Source organism: Trematomus bernacchii, unplaced genomic scaffold, assembly GCF_902827165.1.
Source record: "Trematomus bernacchii unplaced genomic scaffold, fTreBer1.1, whole genome shotgun sequence".
Classification (NCBI taxonomy): Eukaryota; Metazoa; Chordata; class Actinopteri; order Perciformes; family Nototheniidae; genus Trematomus; species Trematomus bernacchii.
In genome coordinates, this window is record NW_022987577.1 from 879,012 (window position 1) to 903,921 (window position 24,910).

General features: G+C 40.7%; 1 protein-coding gene across 1 annotated transcript; it reads right to left on the minus strand.

The window, feature by feature from the left end:
• Window positions 1-8,398: 8,398 nt before the first annotated feature.
• Window positions 8,399-22,172, minus strand: LOC117479817 (mixed lineage kinase domain-like protein). Its single transcript, XM_034126908.1, has 11 exons — window positions 22,082-22,172; window positions 18,549-19,005; window positions 15,294-15,371; window positions 13,831-14,014; window positions 13,566-13,666; window positions 12,167-12,302; window positions 11,912-11,996; window positions 11,686-11,825; window positions 11,544-11,593; window positions 10,569-10,709; window positions 8,399-9,189 (listed from the first exon to the last, which is right to left on the minus strand). Exons 2-11 carry the CDS (start codon window positions 18,997-18,999, stop codon window positions 9,140-9,142), a joined length of 1,416 nt encoding a protein of 471 aa, XP_033982799.1. The 5' UTR covers window positions 19,000-19,005; window positions 22,082-22,172; the 3' UTR covers window positions 8,399-9,139.
• Window positions 22,173-24,910: the final 2,738 nt, after the last annotated feature.

The following is a 24,910-nucleotide window of genomic DNA, read 5'->3' on the forward strand; positions in this document are numbered from 1 at the left end:
ATGAGTTCAAGGTTGTGTTTATTCATCCATAAAATCATGGAAATGTCAGCGCTCGCATCCTCAGAAGCAACATCAGTGTTTCAGTTTCTAACATTTCAGCCGAGGCAGCGATCAGCAGGGCGTGAAGAAACGAGCCTGAACCTCTCGTATGTTATTTCACTTCTGCAGGAACTGAACATTTAGGAGATTTACCGAGATGTGCTCACTGTTTTCATGAGAATGTAGATGTTTGCTGAAGTTTACATTGCATGATCCTTCAGGTGTATATCAGTATGTAGTGTCTCTACTTTAAAGAGTCCTCTCCTGCTGATGTTCAGGTGTATATCAGTATGTAGTGTCTCTACTTTAAAGAGTCCTCTCCTGCTGATGTTCAGGTGTATATCAGTATGTAGTGTCTCTACTTTAAAGAGTCCTCTCCTGCTGATGTTCAGGTGTATATCAGTATGTAGTGTCTCTACTTTAAAGAGTCCTCTCCTGCTGATGTTCAGGTGTATATCAGTATGTAGTGTCTCTACTTTAAAGAGTCCTCTCCTGCTGATGTTCAGGTGTATATCAGTATGTAGTGTCTCTACTTTAAAGAGTCCTCTCCTGCTGATGTTCAGGTGTATATCAGTATGTAGTGTCTCTACTTTAAAGAGTCCTCTCCTGCTGATGTTCAGGTGTATATCAGTATGTAGTGTCTCTACTTTAAAGAGTCCTCTCCTGCTGATGTTCAGGTGTATATCAGTATGTAGTGTCTCTACTTTAAAGAGTCCTCTCCTGCTGATGTTCAGGTGTATATCAGTATGTAGTGTCTCTACTTTAAAGAGTCCTCTCCTGCTGATGTTCAGGTGTATATCAGTATGTAGTGTCTCTACTTTAAAGAGTCCTCTCCTGCTGATGTTCAGGTGTATATCAGTATGTAGTGTCTCTACTTTAAAGAGTCCTCTCCTCCTGATGTTCAGGTGTATATCAGTATGTAGTGTCTCTACTTTAAAGAGTCCTCTCCTGCTGATGTTCAGGTGTATATCAGTAAGTAGTGTCTCTACTTTAAAGAGTCCTCTCCTGCTGATGTCCAGGTGTATATCAGTATGTAGTGTCTCTACTTTAAAGAGTCCTCTCCTGCTGATGTTCAGGTGTATATCAGTATGTAGTGTCTCTACTTTAAAGAGTCCTCTCCTGCTGATGTTCAGGTGTATATCAGTATGTAGTGTCTCTACTTTAAAGAGTCCTCTCCTGCTGATGTTCAGGTGTATATCAGTATGTGGTGTCTCTACTTTAAAGAGTCCTCTCCTGCTGATGTTCAGGTGTATATCAGTATGTAGTGTCTCTACTTTAAAGAGTCCTCTCCTGCTGATGTTCAGGTGTATATCAGTATGTAGTGTCTCTACTTTAAAGAGTCCTCTCCTGCTGATGTTCAGGTGTATATCAGTATGTAGTGTCTCTACTTTAAAGAGTCCTCTCCTGCTGATGTTCAGGTGTATATCAGTATGTAGTGTCTCTACTTTAAAGAGTCCTCTCCTGCTGATGTTCAGGTGTATATCAGTATGTAGTGTCTCTACTTTAAAGAGTCCTCTCCTGCTGATGTTCAGGTGTATATCAATATGTAGTGTCTCTACTTTAAAGAGTCCTCTCCTGCTGATGTTCAGGTGTATATCAGTATGTAGTGTCTCTACTTTAAAGAGTCCTCTCCTGCTGATGTTCCTCTGGAGGGAACACAGGGATTTTAGCCTTTGCAGACCATTTACATGCACTAAAACCTATAGAACACACTATAGGAGAGGGAAACACCTGAAAGCATTACTCATGGTTTATTATGTATCAGAAAAGCATTTAGATTTAATTAACAATAAAGCCGAGCAAAAATATTCTCAACACTTCAGACAAATAAGAAAGGAGGATTCTATTTCCAATATCCAACATAAAAAAAAAAAAAAAAAGTGATCCCAGATGCAGTAGAGTAGAGTATGGGGCATGTGTGCCGTGGTTTGTGGAAATTATAATCTATGTTGGTGAAGCCACTCATTACAAAAGAAAGCTTATTATTTTTACATATTGTATTCTTATTATAACACTTTACCCGTTTTCAGCTTATTTCTTTATTTAGATTAATTTATACTGTAATTTTTATCCTCCGTACTATAGGACAGTGTTATTTATAATGTATTGACATCACTACCAATGTATTTATTTAAATCCATATGTTGAGTTGTTGAGCACATGTCTGAAATGTTTGCACGTTAAATAAAGAATAAGTACTCGCAACTATTAAGATCATCGTACGTTGTAAGTGTTTAGAACATGTTGTTAATTACAATATTTCAGTTTTTAATTTAAAATATACCAAAGGGTTCAGTTCCCAGTGTGCATTGCACGTAATAATAACACAATCAAGCCCTCAAATCGAGCTTTGACTTCACTTTAAACAAGGAACATTTGACATTTTTGTTTTATAATTTGCAACATCTGCAGATAGTGCATGTGACGTTACTCAGCCTTCAAAGTATCCCCAAACTCTCTAGGGCAGGGGTGGGCATTTTACGGCCCGTGGGCCACATCCGGCCCGTTGGCCGGCCTTGGCCGGCCCGTGTGAGGTTGATCATAAATTATAACATAATAAAAAAAAACAGCAACCTTTTCAAAATAAAAGCAACACAGCTGTATTGCTTGCATGGCGTAAATACTTTTCTAACTGTGTTGCTTTTATTTTGAAAAGGGCGCTGCTGTTTTTTAAATTTATTTACGTAAACGCGCATGCCGTAACAGCTACGAGTGATGCTGGCCGGCTAGTCCTCGAAATGTCCGCTAAGGGCAAAAAAAGAAAGATCGATACTGAATGCCGCGTTTTCAACAAGACATGGACCGCTAAGTATTTATTTACAGAAGTGAAAGGTAAAGCTGTGTGTTTAGTTTGTGGTGCGCAGGTCGCTGTGTTCAAGGAGTACAATTTGAGTCGCCACTATGCTACCAAACACGCAGATAAATACAAGAACCTGTCTGAGGAAGAGCGGGCAAAGGGGTCGGATGCTTTGCTAGCTAAGCTGCAAAGCCAACAACACATTTCCACAAAACATTCCACATCCAGAGATGCAGCTGTCAAGACGAGTTATGTCTTAAAAGTAAACCGTTTTCGGACGGAGAGTTCATTAAGGAGTGTTTGTTGGACTCTGCCGCACTATGCCCGGAGAAAAAGGAGGCATTTGAGAAAGTGCCGCTCTCCCGACGCACTGTTACGAGGAGAATTGAGGACATCGCGGGAAATCTGGAGCTTCAGCTGCAGAACAGAGCGGTCAACTTTGACTTTTTTTCCTTGGCTTTGGATGAGAGCTGCTATGTACGTGACACTGCCCAGCTACTCATCTTCCTACGCTTCCCTCAAGCCAAATGGAGGACAACATTCTCACGCACTTGCCAACACTGAAGGAAGCCACACCATCAGCTGATCACCTCCAGAGGTACTCATCCATGTTAGAAGCACTGCATGGTGAGTTTTCAAGGCGATTTAAAGACTTCAAAACAGTTGAGAATGAAATGAACATGATCTTTTCCCCATTTACATGCCATGTGGATGATGCACCCAGTGATGTTCAGCTTGAACTCATTGACCTGCAGTCTGACACACTTCTGTCAGAGCACTTTAGGTCAGTCTCACTGCCTGAGTTTTACTCTTCCCTGAAAGAGGAGAACTTTCCACACATCAGGAGACGTGCTCAGAAGATGATGGTCCTCTTTGGATCTACCTACATATGTGAACAGACATTCTCAGTGATGAAGTTCAACAAATCCAGATACAGATCCTCTATCACTGATGATCACCTCTCAGCTGTCCTTCGCATATCCACCTCAGACATTGAACCAGATTTCCGTGCACTTGTTCAAGCCCAAGACAGACTGGATTTTTCTCACTGAACAAGTAAAATTAACTGAAAAACAAAAATCAAAAGCACTCATTTCTTTTTGTATAAAGCTGATTCATTTCTTATCTTTAACATACTGTAAAACATCTTTTCAGTATTGGTATATTGAGCAGAATTAAGTTCAACTTATTTTTGATTCGGCCCCCCAACACAGCTCGAGTTTCTGAAGTGGCCCCTTGTAAAAAATAATTGCCCACCCCAGCTCTAGGGGGAACCCCATTTTTAAGGGGTGTTACGACCCCCTCCAGTCCACTAGGGGTCTCTGTGTTTGTGTTCTGCTTGCTGGCCAGAGATGGCAAAAGTACACACATCCTTTACTCAAGTAGAAGTACAGATACTCGTGTTTAAAAATACTCTGGTAAAAGTAGAAGTACTGACTAAACTTCTTTACTCAAGTCAAAGTAAAGAGGGCTTTGAAATGTACTTCAGTAAAAAGTACCCATAACTAGCAGCTGTTTTAAAGAGTACCTGACCTCCCTTTATATTAATAGAACAATAATGTCATTGTTAGCTAATGAATGTTTCCATGCTGAACAACGGCAACATGACAACGTTTTCATTGGTCCCTCTTCTTTAGAGAAGACCAGGAAATGATGGATACACGGATCGTGTTCAAATCAATAGGCACGCAATGACTCTAAATAATAATGATCACGCCACCAAACACACATTCAAACTAAAGGAACCAGCCTGTTTGGAAAATGTGAGAAGTAGAAAGTACAGGTATTTGGGTTCAACATGTAAGAAGTAGAAAGTACAGGTATTTGTGTTCAACATGTAAGAAGTAGAAAGTACAGGTATTTGGGTTCAACATGTAAGAAGTAGAAAGTACAGGTATTTGGGTTCAACATGTAAGAAGTAGAAAGTACAGGTATTTGTGTTCAACATGTAAGAAGTAGAAAGTACAGGTATTTGTGTTCAACATGTAAGAAGTAGAAAGTACAGGTATTTGGGTTCAACATGTAAGAAGTAGAAAGTACAGGTATTTGGGTTCAACATGTGAGAAGTAGAAAGTACAGGTATTTGTGTTCAACATGTAAGAAGTAGAAAGTACAGGTATTTGTGTTCAACATGTGAGAAGTAGAAAGTACAGGTATTTGGGTTCAACATGTAAGAAGTAGAAAGTACAGGTATTTGGGTTCAACATGTAAGAAGTAGAAAGTACAGGTATTTGTGTTCAACATGTAAGAAGTAGAAAGTACAGGTATTTGGGTTCAACATGTAAGAAGTAGAAAGTACAGGTATTTGTGTTCAACATGTAAGAAGTAGAAAGTACAGGTATTTGGGTTCAACATGTAAGAAGTAGAAAGTACAGGTATTTGTGTTCAACATGTAAGAAGTAGAAAGTACAGGTATTTGGGTTCAACATGTAAGAAGTAGAAAGTACAGGTATTTGTGTTCAACATGTAAGAAGTAGAAAGTACAGGTATTTGGGTTCAACATGTAAGAAGTAGAAAGTACAGGTATTTGTGTTCAACATGTAAGAAGTAGAAAGTACAGGTATTTGGGTTCAACATGTAAGAAGTAGAAAGTACAGGTATTTGGGTTCAACATGTAAGAAGTAGAAAGTACAGGTATTTGTGTTCAACATGTGAGAAGTAGAAAGTACAGGTATTTGGGTTCAACATGTAAGAAGTAGAAAGTACAGGTATTTGTGTTCAACATGTAAGAAGTAGAAAGTACAGGTATTTGGGTTCAAAGTGTAAGAAGTAGAAAGTACAGGTATTTGTGTTCAACATGTAAGAAGTAGAAAGTACAGGTATTTGTGTTCAAAATGTAAGAAGTAGAAAGTACAGGTATTTGGGTTCAACATGTAAGAAGTAGAAAGTACAGGTATTTGTGTTCAACATGTGAGAAGTAGAAAGTACAGGTATTTGTGTTCAACATGTAAGAAGTAGAAAGTACAGGTATTTGGGTTCAACATGTAAGAAGTAGAAAGTACAGGTATTGGGTTCAACATGTAAGAAGTAGAAAGTACAGGTATTTGTGTTCAACATGTAAGAAGTAGAAAGTACAGGTATTTGTGTTCAACATGTAAGAAGTAGAAAGTACAGGTATTTGGGTTCAACATGTAAGAAGTAGAAAGTACAGGTATTTGTGTTCAACATGTAAGAAGTAGAAAGTACAGGTATTTGGGTTCAAAGTGTAAGAAGTAGAAAGTACAGGTATTTGGGTTCAACATGTAAGAAGTAGAAAGTACAGGTATTTGTGTTCAACATGTAAGAAGTAGAAAGTACAGGTATTTGTGTTCAACATGTGAGAAGTAGAAAGTACAGGTATTGTGTTCAACATGTAAGAAAGTAATGAGAGAAAGTACAGGTATTTGTGTTCAACATGTAAGAAGTAGAAAGTACAGGTATTTGGGTTCAACATTGTAAGAAGTAGAAAGTACAGGTATTTGGGTTCAACATGTAAGAAGTAGAAAGTACAGTATTTGTGTTCAACATGTAAGAAGTAGAAAGTACAGGTATTTGTGTTCAAAATGTGAGAAAGTAGAAAGTACAGGTATTTGGGTTCAACATGTAAGAAGTAGAAAGTACAGGTATTTGTGTTCAAAATGTGAGAAGTAGAAAGTACAGGTATTTGTGTTCAACATGTAAGAAGTAGAAAGTACAGGTATTTGTGTTCAACATGTGAGAAGTAGAAAGTACAGGTATTTGGGTTCAACATGTAAGAAGTAGAAAGTACAGGTATTTGTGTTCAACATGTAAGAAGTAGAAAGTACAGGTATTTGTGTTCAACATGTAAGAAGTAGAAAGTACAGGTATTTGGGTTCAAAGTGTAAGAAGTAGAAAGTACAGGTATTTGGGTTCAACATGTAAGAAGTAGAAAGTACAGGTATTTGTGTTCAACATGTAAGAAGTAGAAAGTACAGGTATTTGTGTTCAACATGTGAGAAGTAGAAAGTACAGGTATTTGGGTTCAACATGTAAGAAGTAGAAAGTACAGGTATTTGTGTTCAACATGTGAGAAGTAGAAAGTACAGGTATTTGTGTTCAACATGTAAGAAGTAGAAAGTACAGGTATTTGGGTTCAACATGTAAGAAGTAGAAAGTACAGGTATTTGGGTTCAACATGTAAGAAGTAGAAAGTACAGGTATTTGTGTTCAACATGTAAGAAGTAGAAAGTACAGGTATTTGTGTTCAAAATGTGAGAAGTAGAAAGTACAGGTATTTGGGTTCAACATGTAAGAAGTAGAAAGTACAGGTATTTGTGTTCAAAATGTGAGAAGTAGAAAGTACAGGTATTTGTGTTCAACATGTAAGAAGTAGAAAGTACAGGTATTTGTGTTCAACATGTGAGAAGTAGAAAGTACAGGTATTTGGGTTCAACATGTAAGAAGTAGAAAGTACAGGTATTTGTGTTCAACATGTAAGAAGTAGAAAGTACAGGTATTTGGGTTCAACATGTAAGAAGTAGAAAGTACAGGTATTTGGGTTCAACATGTGAGAAGTCAAAGTAAAAAGTGGTCAGAAAAATAAGTAGTGGAGTAAAGTACTGATACCAGAAACATGTACTTAAGTACAGTAATGAAGTACTTGTACTTCACTACTTCCCACCTCTGTTGCTGGCTCTAATTTGTGTTACAGGTGTTCAAGTCGTTCACCTGATGAGCCACACCTGGGGATAAAAGGCCAACACACCTCCCATACTGCCGGCTCTCATTCTTTTGTTGGCCTCAACTTTGATGTACACACACACACACACACACACACACACACACACACACACACACACACACACACACACACACACACACACACACACACACACACACACACACACACACACACACACACACACACACACACACACACACACACACACACACACACTACTTGCAGTCTCATGCACATTTGAACCAAAGACAGGACAGCTAAAGTCCCGATTAAATAATGACTTTCAGAGTTATACAGAGCTGTAATAGTGTGTTGAGGGTTAGATAAGATGGGAAGTCTAAGATAGGACTTAAGAACCATTAGGAACCAAATAGTGCGGTTGGAATGGCTTCTGCAATAGAACAACTTTATAAGTTCTTAAACGTTACAGTTTTACTCAGTCCGGGCATAAAAGGTGTGTCCTCACACACCACCACGAGGTACCGACAAACTCCCTTCTTTCTATACTACCTCCATTCATCAATTTTACACCATTTAACTTTCCCCTGTTAGTTTCTCCCTTTAGACTTTGATCACAGACCTTAATGAACACACCTCTGAAACCTTGGGATTCAATACCCGTAAAGCACTGCTGCCGTATTTCAGATCAATCGATCACGGCGACCTCCAATATGACCCAGAATTCAGCAACAGAGTTACCTAGGTGCGACTTACCCGCTGTTCTCTCTGGGAGACTGCAGACTCCGTCAGGGATCGATCCTCAGCCAAGGAGACAGGACGCTGGAATCAGTCTGGACTCAGGACTCAAGCTATGTGGGAACAGGTTACATTTCCGTCTCATTTGTCACTTATCCAGCAATAATCAGAAGGGCTACATGAACTTTAGTTTCCTCTCACAAGTGTGAACAGGTCGTTTTATTTAAAGTTTCACAAGTTATAACACCACACACTATAATGAACTGCGTTTAGCTCAGATATAGATGATATCTGCTCCGTCTAGGTTTGCTCAGATATATATTATATCTGGGGTCTAAGTTACACTACTAGTTAGTATCTTTCTTCCGTCTTCTGCTAGAGCTGCTGAGTTCAACAGGAACTGATTTCCAATGTTCTTCAGTCTCCTTTTATCATCTTCTTTCCCGCGGCCTGTCACGTGATTTGACACGTGGTTTGTCACATCCTGTGCCTGCAAGCTGGTGCGTTAGAGGTGTCCTTCTTTGTTGCTGTGGTTAAATGTTCACCTCCCGCAAGGAAATACATAACAGATGTTCATCTCCTCGAAAGGGGAAGTGCGTAAGAAGTTCAATCTAAAAGCGGGAGTGCGTAAAAAGTTCATCTCCTGGAAAGAGGAAGTGCGTACTTTGCTACATAGGTCTTTACAAGTACCCATGTAAGGATTTCTGTTATACATCCTGTTTATATTGCTAAAGCATTAAACTATACGATACATGACTATGGCATTCAGAGTTTAACACAGTTTTTAACATATTTAAGCTTTATATAATAAAATACATTGTTCCATTTTCTTCCTTTCTTCAACAAAGTGTATCATATCATTTGGTCTCCTGAGGATATCCGTGATCAGAAACCCTGAGTACTGCAGACTGAGAGGCATGAAGGCTTTACACCTTCTCCAACTGTGTCACCCATTTCTTCAGTTTCTTCGCCAGCTCTGTGGGAGAGAGAGATAGACACCATATTAGTATTGTTATTGGTGGAGATATTCTACGGTTAAAGGGCCCTACTGTGCTTTTTGTGTGTAAATGGTCTGCAAAGGCAACAGTACTTAATAATAATAATAATAATAATTATTATTATTATTATTATTATTATTTATTATATTTTTCAACAAAAAACAAAAACAGTAAGACAAACGGTCAGACAGAAAAAACAACAAATAAATTAGGGGCCGAAGGCCTTGGCAAACAGATGGGACTTGAGGGCCCTTTTAAAGGCGTCAAGCGTGGGGATGTTGCGGATCACCGCAGGGAGAGCAGAGGGTGGGGGCTGCCACACTGAAGGCTCTGTCCCCGAAGGGTCGCAGGTTGGTGCAGGCAGTGGTGAGCAGGCCAGTGTCTGAAGGTGAGGAGGAGGATTTTACATGATATGCGTGACTTGACCGGCAGTCAGTGGAGGTGGATGAGGGCGGGAGTGATGTGCTGCCACGGCCTTGTATGCGTGAGTACCCTAGCAGCACAGTTTTGGACGTACTGGAGCCTGTCCAGGGCTTTGTTGGGTACCCCGAACAGGACACCATTGCAGTAGTCCAAACGGGAGGTGACAAACGCATGGACTAAGGTTTCTGCTACAGGAGTCTGGCAATGTTCTTTAAACGAAAAAAGCAGATTTGGTGACGGACGTGATGTGGGAGTAGAAGGAAAGGGTGGAGTCAAAGATGACACCCAGGTTGCAGACTTCAGGAGCAGCGCCTTGGGTGCCACAACCATGAGCTCTGTTTTCTTGCTGTTAAGGTTGAGGACATTTGATGACATCCAGGTTTTTATTTCGTGCAGGCAGTTGACAAGGGACTGAGGGGGGAGCTGGGAGGATGGAGTAGTGCTGAGATAGATTTGGGTATCATCAGCATAGCAGTGGAAGTTGAGTCCATGATGGCGGATGATCTGGCCGAGGGGGAGCATGTAAATGGTGAACAGGAGGGGGCCAAGCACAGAGCCCTGGGGGACACCGTGATTGACTGGGACTGGGGGGGGATTTGAGCCATTGATGGTAACAAACTGTTCCCTGTTATGGAGGTACTTACAATAAACTTAGTAAATACAGTACTCATTCCACCACTGCAACTATCACGCTATGCACTATTATAACTATGCAATGATTCGCTCAACAGCCAATCAGAGTTAATACATTTTTTAAGGTTTATTTGCTGACAGTGCGGGACTCACCGCAAAAAACATGGCCAACAGAAGCTCAAATTTGCAAATCGATGATAATCTGCTTGGTGGGTCAGGGCCTTAAAGTCTGTCCTTTGTAAGACAGTCTAGCAGATACCTGTTTTACCTAAAGGTGCACATGGTGATGGCGGTAAGTTACCTCCAGCAGACGGTCTCTGGAAGGGATCGTAGGCCCGGCAGGCGTTGATCAGAAGTTCTAGTTCTTTGGGACAGTCGTCAAGCCGCTCCTGGTATTTGTCTACGAACACTTTCTGTTCGACTTCTTTAGCTGTCTTCAAACCTGAAAGACAATCGCAAACGCAATAAGGACAAAAGAAGAAGCCTAAATTGTAGTTTTAGTCATCCTAGCAGCACCATTTTAGTCTGAAACTTTGGATGGATTGCCATTCTGTTCAGACATTCCTGTTCCCCGTTCTTCATCAACTTTTCTGACATTTACAGACCAAAACAATGTATCTCGAAAATAAGTTAATTGTACAAAAAGAGTTAGGTGCAGCTGTGCTTTGATTTCATATATTTAAAGTCGTTTTTAACTTCTAGTCATTTCTGTATGTGATTTAGATTAGTGGTCCCCAACCCCTGGTCCACGGCCCAGTACCGGTCCGTGGGTCATTTGGTACCAGGCCGCACAGAAAGATTGAATGCAAAAATATTTTATTGATTATCAGTCTGAAAGATGTTTTATTTAGAAAAATAACCGGATACATCCGTCTGTGCGTCTGTGTCTCTTGACACATTACCATCGGTCAAGACGCTCGTCACAGTCTCATGATAGTTCTCTCTGCTGAGTGTGTTTGTCTGCCGGACAGCGGTGCTTATGGTTACTGCAAATGTTGTTTATTTTCTCAGTAAAAAAGTGCCGAAGAGGCATTCCGGTGCGCTCCGGCAGCACTACAGCCCTGTATCCCCCTATACTTTGAATGGCGGTCCGTGTAAATCTGGTTTTACATGAAACCGGTCCGTGGCGCAAAAAAAGGTTGGGGACCGCTGATTTATATGACAGCATTTAATCTTTTTCTGTAACGGCGATCAACCATGAGGTCCTTTTTTTTTAGAAGTTGCAATTACATCTAGAGTTGGAGAGTCCTGGCTGTTGTGTTCTGCAGATACATACCGTCAAAAGGTTTGCGTCCAGTTGCAACTTCCCAGAGGACGATTCCAAGGCTGAAGGGCAACATTTCAAAGTTATCGTACAGCAGTGAAAACAAACATGCAATGTCTGAATTAACCTGATGTCCAGAGTGACGGTATCTGACCTGTAAACCTCACACTCTTTGCTGTAGTTGTTAATGTGTTCCAGCAACTCAGGAGAGGAGTAGGTGAAGGACCTGTTCACCCCGCCCTTCGTTGGCTTTCTCAGAGACGTCTCAGTTTGTGAAAACTCAAAGCCTCCCAGCTGAAAACCACACCAAGACTTTATTAGTTTCCCCCAACGCCAATCATTGGACAGTCAGCAATCCCAGCATGCACCAGTGTCCGTACCTTGACTGTGTAGCCGTCAGCTACCAGAAAATTGCTGCTGTTGATGCATCCATGAACTTTAGATTTATCTTCAGACTGGTGCAGTCTAAAAATGACACAGATGTTATCATCATGAAGGGACATTTTATCTTTTAAATTGAATTGAATTGAATTCCTTTATTGTCATTGTACAGGTACAATGACATTTAAAAAGCAGTCAGTGCATAACAAGCAATAATGAACAGGGCATAAAATAAATGATTGTGTTATTCTAACCGGTAAAGTCCCTGCGCTGCGTCGCGGCACATACGAGCTTTCTGGTTCCAGCTCAGTGTGCAACCAGAGTCTAGAACCTCCCGCAGACTTCCCTTCTCACAGTACTCCATGATGATGAGAAACTGAGGTTTAGGTCCTGCAGGAAGTCACAAGGCAACCTCACATTATTGTCATTTTAAAGGAGTGGTGCAGGAATTATGTATTTTTGTAGGTAGGTTGGACCAATAAATGCAATTGCCAGAAGAAAAAAGCTAACGATAGGCTATAAAGGAACTACAGCACGGTCACATGACTTCACATCACCACCGCTAAGCTAAAGGCGGCTAATGTTGGGCTATAAAGGAACTACAGCACGGTCACATGACTTCACGTCACCACCGCTAAGCTAAAGGAGGCTAATGTTGGGCTATAAAGGAACTACAGCACGGTCACATGACTTCACATCACCACCGCTAAGCTAAAGGCGGCTAATGTTGGGCTATAAAGGAACTACAGCACGGTCACATGACTTCACAGTCACCACTGCTAAGCTAAAGGAGGCTAATGTTGAGGCTATAAAGGAACTACAGCACGGTCACATGACTTCACGTCACCACCGCTAAGCTAAAGGTGGCTAATGTTGGGCTATAAAGGACTACAGCACGGTCACATGACTTCACAGTCACCACTGCTAAGCTAAAGGAGGCTAATGTTGAGGCTATAAAGGAACTACAGCACGGTCACATGACTTCACGTCACCACCGCTAAGCTAAAGGTGGCTAATGTTGGGCTATAAAGGAACTACAGCACGGTCACATGACTTCACAGTCACCACCGCTAAGCTAAAGGAGGCTAATGTTGGGCTATAAAGGAACTACAGCACGGTCACATGACTTCACGTCACCACCGCTAAGCTAAAGGAGGCTAATGTTGGGCTATAAAGGAACTACAGCACGGTCACATGACTTCACGTCACCACCGCTAAGCTAAAGGTGGCTAATGTTGGCTATAAAGGAACTACAGCACGGTCACATGACTTCACGCCACCACCGCTAAGCTAAAGGAGGCTAATGTTGAGCTATAAAGGAACTACAGCACGGTCACATGACTTCACGTCACCACTGCTAAGCTAAAGGCAGCTAATGTTCACAGGGATGACGTGTATTACTCTTATTTAGTCATATTTTAGTTTTAGGACATTCTCCAGTGGACTTGCACATGTAGGACTTACTCCCACCTCTGGTATTTACTGATGTATTTTGTGTCTAAGAACCAAAGTCTCTTCAGCTTGTGTTAACCACAGACCTTGACTTTAAGACAAGAAAATCAGACAAGGTACAATGCTGACTCATTTCCGGGTTTGAGGACTCATTGCTGCACCACTCTATATTCAGAATTGTATATGCTACAGTCCACTCACCCGTCTCGTCCTTGAAACAGATGCCAAACATTCGCAGGATGTTGGGCGACTGAAACGCTTTCATGGTTTCCACATCCTTTTCGAAACATCTTTTCACCTCCCTATATGTCAGTGGCATTGAGGAAGAAGAAAAAAAAAGGAACGGTAACAGACATGCTGTATCTCCTCCAGCTTGTCTTAAAGGTGAATAAATCCACCAAAAGAACCAAATGATGAATGCAATTAGGAAAAAGGAAATTGGTATTGTCGTGAAATGTGCACAGACCTTATGTTGGTGGTCGCAGGGTCAGTGTATCTCTTGATGGCCACTGGGAAACTACGGTACTCTCCTCTGTAGACCTCTGAGGTTGGCGTTGTCCTGAAGGGCTTCTTGGTCAGGCCGTCAACATGCTCGTATTTAAGATCCTGCTGTTTGATGATCTGGATGCCCTCATCGTAGGGCTTCTCCACTGTGAAAACATGGTTCATAGTTTGGGTCAGGATTTGTAATGTAAGTCCATTATTCTATCTCTTTTAGCTCTGGTTTTGGTTTCCTCCAACTACTAAGGCAATATAAATGTATTTATATAGTAGGTTTCAACAACAAGGCAATTCAGTTCAATTGAGGGCCTAAGTTATTCTAAAAAATAATATTTTAAAACATAAAAAAGTTATATTTTAGTTTTAACAAAATAACTTTTTTTAAATTGTATTTAAAATAACATTTCCAAATAAATACATTTTTCGAATCTGCCTGTTCAGTTTCTGTTGGAATGTGAAGGGTTAAATGCCGTCTCTGCGAGTTATGTGAAGACGGGAGAGCTTGTTGGTCCCTCTGTACATTCACAGAGGGCCAGCTATAGTAACTCAATGAGAGAGTAATGTCAAATGACAGTACAATTGACCAATCATATCTTCCCTCTAAATGGGTGGGCTTTATTTTCGCGGACTTTATGACAAGTTCCGCCCGCTGTGAAGTTTATGCATGTGTATAAAGTGGTGCAGTGACGCGTCCTAAAACCCGGAAGTAAGCTGCGCATGGGTTCCCTCGATAAAAAAGCAATGGGATTTCTCCATAGGATTTTGGAAAATAGCTCCAAATAAGGTCTGTGGAAAACGAACCTGTTAGATAAATGCACGTTTTGTTCAGCCGGATAATATCCACATGTCTACCCTACTTTTATAATTTTCGAATCATAAATCTAATCGATAGATTTATGATCAATAGATGTATAATTAGCATAAGTTCGTTCATGATGTCAGTGATAGTGATTTCATCGTTGCGAAATTATTAACCGAGTCATTTTCAAGATTGAGTTACAATGATAAATTGGAGTGGCAAAGGATCAGCTGCATGACCCGCCATCAAGTGCTTCATCCAAAAGGACCGGAGGATGGACTTTGTGTTGAAGTGATTTGATCATCAAAGGTAGGCCTAAGTCATTTTCAATGTGGGCCGCCGTGCAGACGCAATTCATTTGTAATTGTTACTTGGCTGTGGGTGCCCTGTCATGAGAGGTGTTTATATAAATGGTGTTGTTTTGTGTGGTAGAGGGTCGCTGTCATTGATGTGTTTTGCACCCCGGGCCGTTGTTTTGATATTCCGCTATACGCTGTGACGTAATAACTATTTTTTTTTTTTCGAGGCAAGGGGGGTGTCAGAGGGCCTAGGTATAAAAGTCACGGCTCGCCACTGGTCTGACGTATTGATTATTATGTATATGATATGTATGTATATGCTCTACTCACAGACTTTCAAGACCTTAATAATGTCTTCCTGCAACTTGTGTGCTAGCTTCTGCTGCTCCTCCATATACTGCAGTAGAACTGAGGAACAAACAAACACGTATAAAGCAAAACAGACAACAATAATGCACCAATTTCCTGCCCTGATTTCACACAATATCTTACAGAGGGATGTCATTTTATGTCACTTTGTGATGGCACACTGTATTTTTGGGTTTTGCAACCATTACCCAATAACCAACCAAGGTAACCCCCCCCCCCCCCCCACCTTATCACCTGAATCTCCTCCTAGAGCAACATTGTGTTTTTTTAAACTAACCATCTCTCAGAGGGGCGTGGCCAGCAGCAGCTCATTAGCATTTAAAGCTACAGACACATAATCAGCACTTTTGGAACAGGGCTGAAACAGAGGGGATTATGGGATGCTGCAATTATCTGTTTGGTGTTTCAGCCAATCAGAGACAGGTTCTGTATATATCTGAGACCTATAATATATTGTTCATAAAGAGGATAATAGGGGACCTTTAAACTTCAAATTAAATAAAGTGGGCTATTAAGCTAGCGAATGTTAGCTTTCTATCTAACTAGCAAATGTTAGCTATCTAACAAGCTGGTTAGCAACGATAACTATACCTATCAAGATGGCAAGCAAACATTAGTTATGTGCTTTACAAGCTAGCTTAAATTAACTACCTATCTAACAAGCAGGTTATCGTATGTTAGCTATTGTGTCTACCGTTCATGCCGTTCAAGGGCCATTTACATTTTTTCAACATCCTCAGAGGGCCGTACAAATTATTGACCTCTGCTTAAAAATACTAAAATCACAGCCCATTCATTTGGCCTTTCTTTCATGTTGTGCAAAGAAAAAGCAACCTCTCAATCCAGATATCTTACCATGACTCGCACATGCACATGCACAGTGTGGCATGACCACCAAAACAGAAAGATATGGACACAAGATGTGTGCAAATGTATTTAGTTTCCTATCCATGTAAACATGCTTTAAGTGGGGGGTGGACCTAACCTCCTCTAGGGGGGTCCGGGGGGCATGCTCCCCCGGGAAGATTTTTTTTTAAATGTTGAAGTTAAAAGCATCAATCTGGTGCACTTTGAGAGCAACATTAAGAGATCTATGGAAACATCTCTCAACACCCATATGAAACAGAACTGTAAGCAGATTTCTGTTTCTTTATGGATATTTTACAAATCACTCCCTTTCAAGCTGTATTCTTGTTTATTAATAACAACTTTTTTTAACTGTCATTTAGTATTTTATACCTGTTTACTTTATTCTCTTGTGTTTTTATGATCATATAAAGATGTGCCTTTACCTCACTGGTTGTAGAAAAAGCTTCTTATATTCGTTAGCATAGCTAGCTAACCAGATGCTAATAACAACAAAGTTATTGACTGTATGATCAGTATGACAGATGAGCAGATCGCCACTGGGCTTACAACTAAAGACAGAGCCACGCACAAACTGCGGCGTTCTGGTGCTCTCGCATAACTGCAACCCTATGGAGCTCATTTCCTGCCATAACTCCACAAACAAACTAAACAGGTTTTACAAATGCCACATGATTCACTAACAAACACAATGTGGTTTGCAAATACAAAACACCATCTACAAACTAATGCATTTAGTTTTGCAAAGAAAAAACGTAGATCTATCAGCTCGCTTAACGGAACTTTGACGCTGGTATCAGTTTTGTTTACCACCAATCACGGGAGTATTGTGTATAGAAAGTATTGAGTTATATTTCTCGCGCTACGTAACATCCATGAAGGCAACATGACAGAGGGAGGCCTGTCACTCAGGATGCCAAACTACTCTTTGGTAAGCCCCGCCCCCCCCCAAGCAACATCAGGGCCAAAAGTTTGAAAGCGAAAAAAAAGATCTGAAAGCGAAAAAAAAAAGATCTGAGAGTGAAAAACGATCTGAAGGTGAAAAGCAATGTGAAACCTGAAAAAACAAGATTTGAAACTGAAAAAATAATTGTTTTGAATCTGAAAACGTAAAATCTGCAACTGAAAAAAATAAGGATTCAAATATCAAAATATGTATAAAGTGAAATATGAAAATAAATATTTTATTTAAAAGAATTGCTGAACTGAATCAAGATAATATTCAACCTGAAAAATGATTTCAAATACTTATTTTTGGTTTGAATACTTCATTGTATTTTTCAAAGTTCAGGATAAAAACGTGAACTTTCAAATAAATTCAAAACTTCAAAACTTATGACCCTGAAATAGCTCCATAGAAACACCTGTCATCAGGCTGGCAAGGGCTGTTCCATGCTCTGCTCAACCTCCCGCCTTCCGGATGGACTCAGTAGCGCCCCCTGCTGCCGTGGAGCATGTGTGAGTGAGCATGTGTGAGTGTGTATGATCCAGCCACGGCGGAATATTACTGCCAAAAGTCACGTGAGTGAGTCACGTGACTTTTGGCAGTAATATTCCGCCAGTGAGAAGAAAAAGTTTTGTACTTGTAAAAAAAAGTGTTGTAGTTGTAAAAAAAATGTGTGTACTTGTAAAACCTATGCTGAATTTGTCTCTGAAACATGATTTATTAGAAAAATGTTATGTGTTTGTTTGATAGATACGTTTTTTCTTTACAAAACTAAATGCATTAGTTTGTAGATGGTGTTTTGTATTTGCAAACCACATTGTGTTTGTTAGTGAATCATGAGGCCTTTGTAAAACCTGTTTAGTTTGTGGAGTTATGGCAGGAAATTAGCTCCATACACCCTGTCAGACGAGACATATACCACGTGATGACACGTTAGGCTCGTGTTGTGTTCAAGGACCCTGACCTTGGCCAGGGAAAACAGGCACTCGCTTGTTTAATTTTTTTGCGGTCTAGATTTCTTTAATTTTTTTCTTTTTTGCGTGTGTTTATAAATTACCTCGAGGGCCGTACCAAATGGTCTGGCGGGCCGTATACGGCCCGGGGGCCGGAGGTTCCCCACCCCTGCTTTAAAATCTCAAAGTATTGCCTTAAATTGCCAAATATGTTTTATATGAATAAACTATTCACTTATTAGTAATCTAAATGGTTAGTTTGTTACCTGGAAGAAGTGTTATTACCTAATGAAAGTACATTTAGAACATCTTACAAACGTTTATTTGGCAAGCTAAAGTTGATAAAGCTAATGATGCTATGCAAAGTAATTGCAATTACGCTCTAACTGGAAGTTCGAACACAAATCAAGGTTCTGAAACTCTACAAAGCCACCATCAGTTTGCCCTCACGTATCTTCAGCTCTCTGTCATCCTGCTTCCTGTCCTGCTCGTCCTCTTTCTCCCTGGTGGATTGTTCAAACCCCTTCAGCAGGACGTTGCCTTGCTCCACCTGCAGAGATCCTGAAAGGACCTGGAAGGCGTCGTTGAGCAGGTCGTTCAAGGTGTTGAACTCGTCTTCGTGGCTGCCGGACTTCAGCACTCGCATCATAAAAGATGCCCCGCAGTATTTCTCCATGACCTCCTTCGCTGATTGCAGAGTGATGGAGAGTTCCTCGAGGCATCGTTCTACGTCTGCAGAGGTTTGTCCCTTCTTTCTCTGCTGGAGAATTGACTCCACCAGACGCTCCAGAGCTTTGACGCGATCGCAAACACGATGGCATCGCTTCTTGTTGGCCTTCACCTTCTCCATCAGGGAGTAGATCTGGGAGGCGATGGACACGATGAGTTCAATGTTGTCCATGAGCAGCTGGAAAGAGGGGGGAAATCGATTAAAGGTCAACTATTATACTATATTTTAACAATATATTATAGGCAGGGGTGCACATAACTGGTACGCACAACACACTCTCACTCCCTAAACGTCCAGGAGCGACGCTTGGTCAGGGTCCCGTCCAGTTGGGACGCTCCGAGGCTCCTTCAGCTTCATAAACGGACACAAATAGCTTTCAACTGATTGCAATGTATTCCCATCTGCGGCGGGATTTGACGCTCATGGAAGCACGGCATTCGTTTGTGTCGGCGGCATTTAAAGGCAATGTGAGCGTCCATTCCCATTGGATAACGGAGGATTTTACACCCGGAAGTAAGTATTCCCCTTACTGTCGATTGATTTTACAGTGATATCTCCACTACTCATCAACTCAAAAACACCAGATTATCCTTGTTAATTACACAACATTGATTGGTTTAAATTGTGTGCAATGCTTTTGTGTTTTTCCCCTTTGATTCGGAGAAACAAATATTTTTTCGGAGTTTAGGATGGCAGAAGACACTACACTACCCAGAATCCACAGCTATCGTTTGGGACTACACCATGTGCTTTGTTTGACAAACCCCGTGAGTAGTTCTCAAGCTCTGTGATTGGATGTTGGAGTGGCAGAGCGGCGTCAAACAGCACTTTGAAATGGAATGAAACCCATCGACGGCACACTATCCAAATCAAGACTCGAACGTGTCCTGACGTACATTTATACTCTCTATTTGATTGCACTTTCACAGTTACATTTGAGTGACACATGAACTGTGTTGGCTTTAAGATCCATTTCCCTTCATTTTGATTTAAATGTCTTTTTTGTATTGTTCCTTTGTTTTTGATACCACACTATTTGCATTATCAAGGTGTAAAGCAAGCTGCTAGATTAAAATACAATTACAATTCTTAATGTAATGTAACCCTAACCCTTGCACAGAAAGGACTCTTGCCTGGACTTTGATCATTGAACCCCAGTGGGCGTTTACTTTTAAGTTCATTTTCTGTTTTACTTTTCTATTTATGGTTTATTCCTATATCAATATGCAACGAACAGAGGTTCAACACTCTTTCCCTGTGCCTTTCCTGTGGCCTCCTCGTGCCCTGGTCAAAACCAGATGCATTACTGGTGCTCTGCTCCCACCACCACCTGTCTCCAGTATATACAATTACACCAGGTGCCCCAATACACCTTCAAAATAAAAGCATAAAACTACTTTTACTAACTTATAATAAGACTAAATAATATTACATTTACTTTATAGTAAAACAACATATATATATATATATAGCTGAGCACCTTCTGGCATCCCATCTCTGAGACGTTTATGACTCGCGCATGCGCAATGCAAATTGGGGAGCCTTCTAAACGTCAAGTGTCCTATTTGGGCTGCCGTTGTCACTACCCGATCTGCCGCCCTGCCCTATCTGCAGTGCGCATGTGCGAGATGGTCCGCCATATTGCACAACTCCGTACGGCAACCCAACTAGGACATTTGACACAGTGGCTTTTGGCAAAGCACACAAAGAAAACTCCAAAAACCGAGAGAGATGAGTTATTGTTATTACAACGAACAACTCTTTTTATTGGGTTCTTTTATTTGGGGTTAAGTACATTGTCAGAATAAGTGAGAAATGGATTTAACTTCTGTTAGACAGCTATCATACTGAATAAATATTTACTGTGAATGTATGCAAACATGTATGGCATATAGCTGTCTAACAGAAGTTAAATCCCAAATAAAAGAACCCAATAAAAAGAGTTGTTAAATAATAGTGAAGTCACGTTGTAATAACAATAACTCATCTCTCTCGGTTTTTGGAGTTTTCTTTGTGTGCTTTGCCAAACGCCACTGTGTCAAGTGTCCTAGTTGGGTTGCCGTACGGAGTTGTCCAATATGGCGGACCATCTCGCACATGCGCACTGCAGATAGGGCAGAGATGCTAATCGGGCAGAGATGCTAATCGGGCAGAGATGCTAATCGGGCATCAATCGGGCAGAGATGCTAATCGGGTAGAGATGCTAATCGGGTAGAGATGCTAATCGGGCAGAGATGCTAATCGGGCAGAGATGCTAATCGGGCAGAGATGCTAATCGGGCAGAGATGCTAATCGGGCAGAGATGCTAATCGGCAGAGATGCAAATCGGGTAGTCACAGGCACTTTTAGGACCCATTTGCATCTGCATGAAAAGACTGATCAATCAATGTCGTAAGTGATTACATTTCATTGTTAACATGTTGTAGTTCTTATATCAAGGCTTATTTGATGGAAATATGTTTAAGAAATTAAGAAAAATGTAATGTTATATTGTATACATTTACAATGCAACTAAGGGTGTTTGAATAGACAACACAAGATTAAAATCGTTTTGCATTCTGTGTAGGAGGCTGTGGCTCAGTGGTTAGTGTGCTGAACTTCGAATGAGGGGGTAGCAAGTTCAAGTCCCACTGCAGTCAGCATGTCGTTGTGTCCCTGGGCAAGACACTTCACCCCAAATTGCTCCTGTGGGCAGCGGCGCCGCCAGGGATTTTGGGCCCCATGAAAAGATATCACATTGGTTATTTTTTTCTTATTGTTCTAAAATAGTTTGGGCCCCTGTCAGTCACGGGCCCTTAGAATCGCCCTAACCTTTCACCCCCTTAAAGCGCCCCTGCCTGTGGGGATTGCCCACAGTATTGAGTATGTAAGTCGCTTTGGATAAAAGCGTCTAACAAGTAACAAGTAACATGTAATATGTATTGTACAGTTTTCACTCCATGTCATGGTGAAGGAGTTACCAGTAAAGTTTCTCAACTTCAACAACGACTTTTTTTCTTCATTTTGAGTGGAGTTTAGCTTCGTGTTAAGTCTGCGGCTCTTACATCCGTTTTCAACAAGTTCACCCAGCGAGGAAAGTTCCCCTTCAGCAAACGTGCAAAAACCAGTCTGTAGTGAATAAGTACGGCTGCACAGAAACGACTGTAAACATGCTGAATCTGCAGAAGACTGAACAAGAACCAGAGGACAGAAGCAGAGCCGTCTGCAGAGGAGTTTACATGTTGATAAGATTTATAACAACATCAGTATTTACCTTTTAGTTGATGTAAAGTTTCTCGTCTGAGGGATTTAGCCTGTTGTGTGTCAAAATGAAACTAACTTCTGTCAGCTCCTCCCTCGGCTGCTTCCTGTTATTCTCTGAGTGTTAGTCCTTCCTCTAAGTGTGCCATATGTATTTTACCCCTATGAGCAGGAGTTTTAAATCACAGCAGGAGGCGCAGAATAGATGAGATCTGAAGGATTCATGATTAAATATATTGAATATCTGTCAACACCCACTGAGAAATGTAAAATAAAACTTGTTTTCTCACTGCTGTTTCTCCAGTGCTGATCATGCAAAAGGGACTTCAGTACTTAAAGAGGACATGTTATGCTCATGTTCAGGTGTATATCAGTATGTAGTGTCTCTACTTTAAAGAGTCCTCTCCTGCTGATGTTCAGGTGTATATCAGTATGTAGTGTCTCTACTTTAAAGAGTCCTCTCCTGCTGATGTTCAGGTGTATATCAGTATGTAGTGTCTCTACTTTAAAGAGTCCTCTCCTGCTGATGTTCAGGTGTATATCAGTATGTAGTGTCTCTACTTTAAAGAGTCCTCTCCTGCTGATGTTCAGGTGTATATAGTATGTAGTGTCTCTACTTTAAAGAGTCCTCTACTTTAAAGAGTCCTCTCCTGCTGATGTTCAGGTGTATATCAGTATGTAGTGTCTCTACTTTAAAGAGTCCTCTCCTGCTGATGTTCAGGTGTATATCAGTATGTAGTGTCTCTACTTTAAAGAGTCCTCTCCTGCTGATGTTCAGGTGTATATCAGTATGTAGTGTCTCTACTTTAAAGAGTCCTCTCCTGCTGATGTTCAGGTGTATATCAGTATGTAGTGTCTCTACTTTAAAGAGTCCTCTCCTGCTGATGTTCAGGTGTATATCAGTATGTAGTGTCTCTACTTTAAAGAGTCCTCTCCTGCTGATGTTCAGGTGTATATCAGTATGTAGTGTCTCTACTTTAAAGAGTCCTCTCCTGCTGATGTTCAGGTGTATATCAGTAATGTAGTGTCTCTACTTTAAAGAGTCCTCTCCTGCTGATGTTCAGGTGTATATCAGTATGTAGTGTCTCTACTTTAAAGAGTCCTCTCCTGCTGATGTTCAGGTGTATATCAGTATGTAGTGTCTCTACTTTAAAGAGTCCTCTCCTGCTGATGTCCAGGTGTATATCAGTATGTAGTGTCTCTACTTTAAAGAGTCCTCTCCTGCTGATGTTCAGGTGTATATCAGTATGTAGTGTCTCTACTTTAAAGAGTCCTCTCCTGCTCATGTTCAGGTGTATATCAGTATGTAGTGTCTCTACTTTAAAGAGTCCTCTCCTGCTGATGTTCAGGTGTATATCAGTATGTAGTGTCTCTACTTTAAAGAGTCCTCTCCTGCTGATCTTCCTCTGGAGGGAACACAGGGATGTTATCCTTTGCAGACCATTGACATGCACTAAAACCTATAGAACACACTATAGGAGAGGGATAACTCCTGAAAGGGATATATGGCCTCATTAAATCTACTAAGCACGTGTATTCAAGGTGTACTATGATTCAGAAATGTATTTAAAGGGAAGATATGTAATAAACAATATAGCTGAGTAAAGGAATAAAGCAAACATATTATTATCACGTTAAAGAAACTGAGAGGCTTCTAGTTAAAGCATTAGTTTGGTTGAGTGATGTTTTGATGCAGCACGCCTGACGTCCACTGGAGGGCGCTGCAAGCTTTCATTTCCACCTTTGTGTTGCAGGAAATAAAAATAAATAAAAATGTAAATGCCTTCAGAGTATTTCTTAACATGTGTTTTGTGGAAATGATAACCCATGTTGGTGAAGCCTCTCGTTACAACAGGAAGCGTTGATCCTTGGAAAACCACAGCAACGTCCTTTCAGACGGTTTCTCTTTTTTTCTCACTTTATGGTTTGTTTGTTTCTTCTTACTGTAGGTTGTAAAAGGTTGTAAAAACTCGTACTGAAACAGAAAGCTTTCATGGAGACGTTCCTGTATCCTTCTTATATAAACAGTAGTAGAATAAGAGTGCCATCATGTACTAAGACTGCATTAATAATAGTTAAAGGGGACCTATCATGCAAAATGCACTTTTGTACGTCTTTTCTACATGAATATGTGTCCCCGGTGTTCCAGGGAACTCACCAAGTGTCAGAAAACACAACCCTCTCTATTTTCCTCCATACCCAAATCTCTAAAAAAGGGGCTGCAACGGATCTGATAAAAACTGATCCAGATTTGAACACTGTCCTGACGTCAGGACAGTGGCGCTACGGCTATTGGGCCAACTCCACCAATCAGGAGGAGACAGCCACGGCCATTGCCGTTCGAAAGCGCTGGAGACGCTGTAGTACATATGCCAGGCCTGTAGGTGGTGCTGTTCTCACTGAATCTGCCCTTGCTAAAACAGAGCTACAAATGTCAAATTGAGCGAAATGAGGCATGGCTAAAATGCATGATCTGTTTGGTATTTTGAAAAGAAAAAAGTATAAATATGCCTTATATAGGTATGGTCCTACACTATATTATTCAAATATAGCATGATAGGTCCACTTTAAGTAAACGTTTGCAAGTTAATGTTCTCAAAGTAAGAAAAGTATAATAATTAAATCCAGAAAAGTGTGCCCCTGTGAATGTTTTCTTGCGTCACTACTCATGTGGAAAGACATCTTCCTATGAAGTCATTATGAGACAGGTCATTCTTTTGAGGAACTAAGTCATTATTATAACACTTTACAGGACCTGTTTTCAGCTCATTTTTCCATCACAGGATTACTTAGATGTATTTATGCTGTCATTGTTATCCTCCGTACTATGGGACTGTTATTT